General features: G+C 54.9%; 1 protein-coding gene across 4 annotated transcripts in view; it reads left to right on the top strand.

The window, feature by feature from the left end:
- Pnpla6 (patatin-like phospholipase domain containing 6) overlaps positions 1–4,444 on the top strand; it is a 22,176-nt gene extending 17,732 nt beyond the window's left edge. For all 4 annotated transcript variants that reach the window (XM_005413185.2, XM_005413184.2, XM_005413182.2 and 1 more), the window contains 7 exons: positions 54–123; positions 567–683; positions 2,109–2,410; positions 3,148–3,264; positions 3,428–3,524; positions 3,626–3,735; positions 4,152–4,444. In XM_005413185.2, the coding sequence (XP_005413242.1) occupies positions 54–123; positions 567–683; positions 2,109–2,410; positions 3,148–3,264; positions 3,428–3,524; positions 3,626–3,735; positions 4,152–4,226 (888 nt within the window). In that variant the 3' untranslated portion in view covers positions 4,227–4,444. The remainder of the gene's footprint in view (positions 1–53; positions 124–566; positions 684–2,108; positions 2,411–3,147; positions 3,265–3,427; positions 3,525–3,625; positions 3,736–4,151) is intronic.
- Positions 4,445–9,335: the final 4,891 nt, after the last annotated feature.

Raw genomic sequence — 9,335 nt, 5'->3', positions numbered from 1 at the left:
CCTCCCACTGGTGTCCCTCACCTTCCTTCGTGCCACGGTCCCTGTGCCCGTAGGACCTGTGGCTGCCGTACTTCAACGTGACCACAGACATCACCGCCTCGGCCATGCGCGTCCACAAAGATGGTGGGTGCCACCCTGCCTGGCCCTGCTAGATCCGCTGTGGCGGCGTGGGGGTGGGGGGGCAACTTCAGGGAGGGCAGCTGAGCACCTGGGACGTTGTTAACATGAGTGACCGTCCGCTGTGGCCCGGCCGCCGACCACTAACCGTCACCTACTAATGCCCTAGAGACCCCAGGTACGTCCATCCTCAGAGGTGGGGACCCGGGAGGCTCTGCGGGCGCCTCACCCCTGCCCCATCCCCACAGGCTCCATGTGGCGTTATGTCCGGGCCAGTGCCTCCTACTGCCCCTACCTGCCCCCGCTGTGCGACCCCAAGGACGGGCACCTGCTGGTGGACGGGTGCTACGTTAACAACGTGCCAGGTCAGCGAGCCCATGGGGCTGGCAGGGCCTCGGAGCGTGTCTGAGTGTGTCTGTGCGTGTTTGTCTGTGTGTCCCACCGGCCAGGCTCTCTGTGGCGATATGTGCGTGCCAGCATGACGCTCTCAGGCTACCTGCCCCCGCTGTGTGACCCAAAGGATGGGCACCTGCTCATGGACGGCGGCTACATCAACAACCTGCCAGGCAAGTGGCTGCCCGCGTGCTCCTGCCCACGCCCGTGCACGTGCAGGCTCGTGCACATGCAGGCACACACATGAGCAGGCGGGTACATGTGGGCTTGTTGGGGGGAGGGCATGTGTACAGGAAACCTGTGTGTAGCTATAAATGCACACACATGCGTGCACACAGCAGATACGTGGGTGTTCCCACGGAGAGTGGTGTGTGTGCAGTTGGAAAGTACCTTAGTGTGCTTGTGGCTGTTAGATGCACATACAAGAGGGACAGAGGTGTGTGCACAGACACGTGTACACATCGAGGAACACGTGGACCGGGTTGGACGCTTTTATGTGGGCACACCAGATACACGTGCGGTGCGTTCTCATCTGCTCACGTGGGAGAGGAACGTGCACAGCTGTACGTAGACGTGTGCACAGTGGAACGTGTGCATTGGTGAAACCGGGCCTGGGGCCACACTGCGGGTCCGGGGCATTCTGTCCCACACACGTGCACACACGCAGACAGGATGGGGCCCTGTGTGCCATGTTAAGCGAGCCCTCGTGCCCCATCCTTATGTGTACAGGCGTGAGGTAGGCAGGGACGCAGCTTGCCCAGCTCACACCCCCGAAGTGTGAGTATGCAGCGAGACATGTAAGTCAGCTGGATACCCGATCACATTCCCGTGGCCAGGAGTTGGCAGACTGGCCCCCGGGACAAATCTGGGCCCCTGCTTGACTGTACAGACTTACTGAGGCGTCCACGCCAGGCCCCTGCGGCTGCTTTTGAGCTCCAGCAGCAGAGGCAAAGCAGCGGGAGCGAGGCTGTGTGGCCTGCGAAGCTGAAATTGTGCCCGTGGCCCTTTGTAGTTTCCTGGTCCTGTTGGTGCGAGAGGCGCTGTGCAGATGCGTGCACCGCCACAGCCACCCGTGTGTGAGCAGGTGTGCACAGACCTCCGGGTGGGCGGTACACGTAGCGTACGGACATTGAAATAGCTACCTCCACAAACAGATCTGGGTGTGCCTCCGGAGATGTGGGGTGCCCAGAGACTTGGGGTTCACAAACAGGGCTTTGGACAGGAGGGACATGAGCAGGCACCACAGGCCCGTGGCCATGACCCCATATGCAGAAACAGAAGCACATAAGGGATATGTGTGCAAGTCTGGTGGAGGCGCAGGTATCTCCTGGCTGCAGGACACTGTCCTTGTGCCCCAGGCTCGTGTAGGGGACCCTCTCTGGGGCTCACAGACAGACGCACACACACTCCTCCCTGGGCCCTCGCTCCACCCCCTTCCCTCCACTTCATTTGCCTTGGTTTCCATGCCATTCGCATGAACGTGTGCCATTTGCATGACTCTTGTGTGGCCCTTTGCGTGATGGTGTTTGTGGGACTGGGTTGACCATCCTTGCCCTGGGCCCCGGTGGGGAGCAGCCGCTGACCCCCCGGCCCCACAGCGGACATCGCACGCAGCATGGGCGCTAGGACAGTCATCGCCATCGACGTGGGGAGCCAGGATGAGACGGACCTCAGTACCTACGGGGACAGCCTATCGGGCTGGTGGCTACTGTGGAAGCGGCTCAACCCCTGGGCGCACAAGGTGAAGGTTCCCGACATGGCCGAGATCCAGTCCCGCCTGGCATACGTGTCCTGCGTGCGGCAGCTGGAGGTTGTGAAATCCAGCTCCTATTGCGAGTACCTGCGCCCACCCATCGACTGCTTCAAGACCATGGACTTTGGGAAGTTCGACCAGATCTATGTGAGCTTGTGGGAGAGATGCGTACCGGCCGGGTGGACTGGCAGACAGTTTTACTATGTGAACCCCAGAGCAGTAGGAGGGGAAGGATTCCAGTGCTCCATCCAAAACCTGTAGGAAATGGATCAGTGGTTGATTAGTGATGTCTGCAGTGGGTGTGGCACGGGAATATTGCTGCCTGTGCTCTGTGCAGAAGCTGCCTTTCTTGTTACGTGCCAGCTGCACTGCCCAAAGCCCTGGATAGCGATTTCTAATGCTGTTTCCACGTGGATGGAGTGAGGACAGTGATCAACTAGTAATGTCTGGGAGGGGGCTGGAACAGCATCACAGCTCAAGCCAACCGAAGTTGAGCAGCGGCTGCTGCCCAGAGGCCCGAATAGGAATATCCAGTGACCTCTTCGGGACCACTGGGAAGAGTGCTGTGACAGATTAGCGGGTCTGCCGTGGGCTTGGGAGGTGGCATATCTGCAGACCTGGAAATAAGTTTGGGCACGACCATCTTGTGGCCTTCGGTGTGTGTCACCGCAGGGAGCGGGGCGGGAGGTAGTGATTGTCAGTCGTGTCCGGCAGGGGGCGAACAGGACATGGGGCTGGGATAGTGGGAGTGGCTGGCTCTGAGGCGGGTTTCATCTGGGATGCCTGCTCCCCTAAAGCCCCGGGCACTCGAGAGGACACAGAAGGGGGTCTTCAAGGGGGTGGGCAGGTGGCAGGCGCAGCCCCAGCCACCTGGCTTCCCGCAGGATGTGGGCTACCAGTATGGGAAAGCTGTGTTCGGAGGCTGGAGCCGGGGCGACGTCATTGAGAAAATGCTCACAGACCGGCGGTCTACGGACCTCAACGAGAGCCGCCGTGCAGATGTAAGCGTGCGACCCTCCACCGGCGTTAGGGTTCTTCGGTTCCCGCAAACCTTAGATGCCCTGCGTTCCGCTGAGCCCCTCAGATCGTGGCTGCTCCAAAAGGCGGCCCCTCGAGACCCCTCCTGAACCTCAAGACCCACTCCTCCCCAACGCCACCCCGCAGGTACTGGCCTTCCCCAGCTCGGGCTTCACCGACTTGGCGGAGATTGTGTCCCGGATTGAGCCCCCCACGAGCTACGTCTCCGATGGCTGTGCCGACGGTGAGAGGCTGTGGGGGTCTCTGGAGGCCGGAGCTGGTGGGGCATGACCGGAGATAGCACGCCAGCCTGCGCCCCTCACCTGTACCTGCTCCCCGTTCCAGGGGAAGAATCAGATTGCCTGACAGAGTACGAGGAGGATGCGGGACCAGACTGCTCGAGGGACGAAGGAGGTTCCCCCGAGGGGGCCAGCCCCAGCACTGCCTCGGAGGTGGTGAGCACGGGCGGTCCGGGGGGTCTGCAGTGAGATCCTGAGTGGCGGGTGCTGGGTGACACGGGGGTGTGTGCTTGATGACATGGGGCGTCCTTCGTCTCGGGGCTGAGATACTGAGTCACAGGTGCCGTAGTGGAGAGGGCAAATGTAGCACAGCGTATTCGTCTCATTGTGCTGGGCACCCTGTCATGGCGGACAGTCCCGGAGCACTTCCGAAGCGAGACGTGGAGCAACCTGTGGACCCCCGGATGAAGCAGTTTTGAGGGGGGCAGGCTGGGAGGCGCGGTTCTGGTGGACAAGGGGAAGCCCTATGCTGGGAGGCCCTGGTGCTGGGTGGCCTGGCTGATACGTGCTCGGTGGATTCATGGAGTGGAGTCCCATGCCCGGCAACACACGTGTGTGGCCTGTCCCCCCAGGAGGAGGAAAAGTCGATCCTCCGGCACCGGCGATATCTGCCCCAGGAGCCTCCCAGCTTAGGCACAGATGCCTGAGGACCTCGCCAGAGTCCCCCACGCCTGGACTGGGCTGAGGGAGGCCTTCGGGGGAGCCTTCTCCCCTCCTGCTGCTATTCCTGTGACTCCCCCTGCCGCCTCCCCCAGCACCCTGGGCCCACACACTGGACTGACCTGCCCAGCCCTAAGGGGTGGGCAACACTGCACTGATCACCCTTGACCAACTGTGCCCCCCAATAAACTGTCCCCTCTTGGAAGTGGCCTGGTGTTGTCTTTGGGTTCAGGGGGCTCCTCACCCTACCTCTGGTGCTCAGAATGGCTGCAGCTGGTGTCTGAAGTAGTGTGGAGCTTGTCCCCCACGGTGACAGCTCCCATGTGGCTCCACTACATTGCTGGCTTCAGAACAGGGCCTCTCCCCCAGGCCCCAGGCTCGGGGATGTCCTTGGGGTCCATCTCCTGCTCATTTCCCTGCCAGGTTCCACGGATTAGCCCTGCTGTGCACAAGTGCTGCGTGGTACCATGCACACTGCTGAGCCCCTCACAACGGGCGGACCTCCTCCCCTGGGACAGACTCGCACAGAGACTCCCCCATGTAAGAGCCTCCTCCCAGAGCTCCCACTCACTGTTCCTACTGTGCGCTCTGCTGAGGTCATGCAGAATGGGCAGGTTCCCCCGTGCTCTGAGACCTGTCCCAGCTCTTAGTTAGGAGGCCCCACTGTAAGCTGGGCAGCTGCCTGGCCTCAGGTGACGAGCCCTTTGAACCCATGGAGGTGGCCGTGGGATCTGCCTCCTTAGGGGTTATTTTTATGATACTCCAGCCTGGGCCCTTGGAGGTCCCAGGACCCCACACACCCACACACTGCATGCTGGGTCCATAGTGGGGTCGTGGCAAAGGATCCCCTGAGAGTAAGTGGGAGCCTTGGAAGACTTCTTTAAGACAGTATACGTTGGGCTGGGCATGTACCTTCCGCGGCACAAGCGCCTACCTGGCAAGCATGAGGACGTGAGTTCAATTCCCGGTACAAAAAAAAAAAATGTATGTTGAAAATATACAAAATACAACATTTAAAGCATTTTTAAATGTAAAGTTCACCCTGTAATGCCAGCACTCGGGAGGCTGATGCAGGACGATCACAGAGAGTTCAAGAGCAGCCTGAACTGTGTAGTGAGACCTGTCAGATGAATGAGTGAATGAATGGTTGGACGGCATTTAGTACATTTGCATTATGGCACAACAGTCCCCACTATCCACCTTCAGAACTTTCTCATCTTCCCCAACTGAAACTCTGTCCCCATGAAACACAAACTCCCCACTCCCCTCCCCAGGCCCGGGCACCCGCCATTCTACCTCCCGCCTCTGGTGGATCCGATGACGCCAGGCACCTCCTGAGGGCCTTATTTCGCTAAGTGTCACGTCCTCAAGTTTCGTCCGCGTGTAGCCTGTCTCCGAATGCCCTTCCTTTCCATGGCTCAGTGCTGTGCCATTCAGGGGACGGAGCACGTTTTGTTTACCCGTTCACCCATTGACGGAACACTTGAGTTGCGTCCACCTTTCGTTGCTGAGGATTGTGCTGCTGTGAACACCGCTGCTGAAGTGTCTGGGTTTCGGCTTTCAGCTCCTGTGGGGATATTCTCGGGAGAGGGATTGCCGGGTGCTACGGTAATCCTGTGTTCAGGCGAAGCGCACCAATTTTCAGCTCCACCAGCCATCCTTGTCTTTGACTATCAGCACCATGGACAGCGAGAGCGCTGTCCGAGGTCCTGCCGAGACCCCTTCTGCCGTTCCCTGAGTGTCCAACGTCTCTGTCCTCTCCAGCTTTCTGGGTGTGCGGGTCAGTTCCTCACTGAGCTGAAAATTCACCCGATATGTGCACGGTCAGCGTCTCCCTCCTGGTGGTGTTTCGCTGAGTCTTTGCCCCTCTGCTCCCATAACACCAACATTCTTTCTGTTCCTCCATCTCTGTTCATTCCTGGCTCCAAGCCCTTTGCTGTTCACACTTTGTGTTCCCGAATAACCCTATCAGCCAATATCACCTCTCCAGGCTGTCTGGAGAGTTTCCCTGCCTCTACTGGAAAAATGTTGCTTCCCTGTTTGGTTATTTATCTATTTACTGAGACAGGGTCTCATTATGTAACCCAGGCTGGCCTTGAACTCCCTGTGTAGCTCACATTTGCCTCCTGCCTCAGCCTCCTGAGGAATGGGGTTACAGGCATGCACCTCTACACTTAGGTTTATTGTCCCATTTCCTTTTTTGTCATTTTGAAAGAGGGTCTCGCTATGCAGTTCAGCTGCCCTTGAGCTCACTTTGTAGCCCAGGCTGGTCTCAAACTCACAGTGATCCTCCTGTTTCAGCCTCTCAAGAGCTGGGATTACAGGCATGCGCCACCACACCTAGCTTGTCCCATTTTATATAAAGAAAACTGAGGCTTTGAAAGCTGGCTCAGTAACAAATTGGTACGAGATGGAGTCAGGATTTGTATCCTCCTTGTTATTTGAACCACTGTGTTACACTTCGTTACAGCAAAAAACCTAATCTAGAGCCTTTGGCTGGGCATGCATGCTGTGGTGTGGGTGATTTGCTGTCAGTCTGGACAAGTTAGGGTATACTGCTGTAACAAGTGGTACCAAATTCTTGGTGGCCTACACTGACACAGAAGTACAGTCAGCCATCTGCTTCCAGGAGTTCGGCACTCTGAGAGTGTCTTGGTTACTTTTCTCATTGTTGAGACAAAATACACAACACCCAAAATTATGGAAGAAAAGGTTTATTTAGCTCACAGTTTGTGGAGGTTTCAATCCATAATCAGCTGGCTCCAAGGCAGAGTGGCAGGGCACAGGGGCAACACTTCAAGGTGGCACAAGACAGCAAAGGCAGCAAGAGCAAAAAAGGGGGAAGCAGCAGCAAGCAGACTCTTTCCCTCCCTTACATTGTATGCAAACTACCTGCCCCAGGACGGGTGTAGCTCTCACACCCATAATCCCAACATTGGACCATGAGTCAATTATAAACTCCAGAAGTCCAGCCCATGACTGCATGAGGCTTTGCGGGGACATCCATACACAAACCGTAACATTCTGCCACTGGCTCCCCCAAAGACTCATATATATCCCAATATGCAAAAGACATTTTCGTCCATCCCTAAGAGTTGCCAAAGTCCTAATAGTTTCAGCATTGCTGAAGAGTCCCAAGTCCCAAGTCCCCTCTTGAGATTTAAGGCAAATGCTCAGCTGTGAGCCCCTGTACAAATGAAAAGTTAAACACTTCCAATATTCAATAGCACAAGGTAAACATTACCATTCCAAAAGGTACAAATGGGGGATAAAGAGCACTGGGACCAAAGCAAGTCCAAAATCGAGCAGGGCAAACATTAAGTTCTGTAGTTCCATGTGGAACATCTGAAGCAATCTGTGGTAAATTGTGAGCTCCAAAGGGCTTGTGTGACTCTGTCCCATGGCACTTCTGGTGATTGTAGCTCCCATGGATTCACTCTTCGGCCTGCTTTGCCCCTTCCTTGCAGCTTTCCTCAGACAATCCATGTTCCTGGTGTTTCCAAACTTCTGAGGTCTCCACTACACCTTTCACTTCACATACTGCCCTCTCAGGGGCACACTGCCTGGCCCCCCAGGGCTTCTGAAATCTAGGTGGAAGCCTTCTTAACCTCAGAACTTTTGTATTCTTCATGTGCCTAAAACTAGCACCATGTGGATGATGCCAACGTCTGCTGCAAGCTGGAGCAGTAGCCAGGTTTTCTTCTCTCTTGGTTATAGGGGTCAAGTCCTTGAATCGCTGAGCACTCTGAACCTGATTCGGAGGAACAAATTCTCTATGCTGCTGCCATTCTGAAACATGGTGCTCTGTAGCTTTCTTCTCAAAGCAAAGTCTTTCACCTTTGCAGTTTTGAAGTTGCAAAGGGTGGAGACTTGCTGCTTGTTTTGATGCCCTCAGGCCATCTTTTCTATTCTCTTGTTCCTTCTCAGCAATGGAGATCTCCTCAGCTCTGTCTTTGTAGTCCACAGCTTTACTGGAATTTTTTTCCTGGCCAAACTCACAACATTTTAAATCATCCTGCTGGGCTTTTTGCTCCTGTTTAGCAACATAAATCTGGCTAAGTACCTCCAACAGAAGCCATGCCACTGCCCCAACATTAGCTTGCCTTGAAATTTCTTTTGCCAGATTAATCAGTCCACTGCCTTTAATCTCAGTCTCAGGCAATGTCTCCGGACGTGAGCGAAATGCAGATAAACTTCCTGCCAAGCCATAACACACACTGTCTGGAGTCCAACAGCCCATGCAGTCCTTCTTCCCACCAGAAACCTCCCAAGCCCAGTCTTTACAGCAGGATTTCTATCAGCCTTCTGATCATCCAAACTCTGACCAGAATCTCTCATACAGAACAGTCTAAGGCATTCCAGTGCTTCCCTTTCAGGTGACATCTAGGAACCTTTCCAAACTCTTCCCACAAGCCATTCCCAAAGGCTCTTGAACCTCAAGGTCAGGAACAGTCACAGCAACAACCCCACTCCTGGTACCAAATTCTGTCTTTGTTACTTTTCTCTTGTTGCTGAGACAAAACACCTGATGCCCAAAATTAAGGAAGGAAAGGTTTTTTAGCTTACAGTTTGTGGAGGTTTCAGTCCATAATCTGCTGGCTCCAAGGAAGAGTGGCAGGGCACAGGAGCAATACTTCAAGGCGGTACAAGACAGCAAAAGTAGCAAGAGCAAAGATGGGGAGAAGCAAGGCTTTTCTCCTCCCTTACATTGTATGCAAACTGCCTGCCCCAGGGCCGGTGTAGTACTCATACCCATAATCCCAACATTGGACCATTGTAGTGGACTGACAACTGGTAGTCCAACTGTTTTTTTGTTGGTTTTTTTTTGTGTTTTTTTACCAATTCAATATTCATTGACTATTCTTAATGGTTGTGGTAGGAAACACATAACAATAAACATACATCCATTTACAAAATAGCATAGGAACAATACAGACATTATAGAGTTATGGACAGATTAGTAGGAAAATATCAGTGGCTGCTGTAATACATGGTGGTATCTTCAAAGTGGTTTCTCAGGAAGACAGAGATACGCAAGAAGGATCTAACAAGTAGTTACACAGTAGTCAACTTATAATCTCCAGGTGAACTGTGTA

The sequence above is a fragment of the Chinchilla lanigera genome, unplaced genomic scaffold, assembly GCF_000276665.1.
Source record: "Chinchilla lanigera isolate Chin_1 unplaced genomic scaffold, ChiLan1.0 scaffold00162, whole genome shotgun sequence".
NCBI lineage: Eukaryota > Metazoa > Chordata > Mammalia > Rodentia > Chinchillidae > Chinchilla > Chinchilla lanigera.
This window is presented reverse-complemented; position numbering and strand designations above follow the sequence as displayed.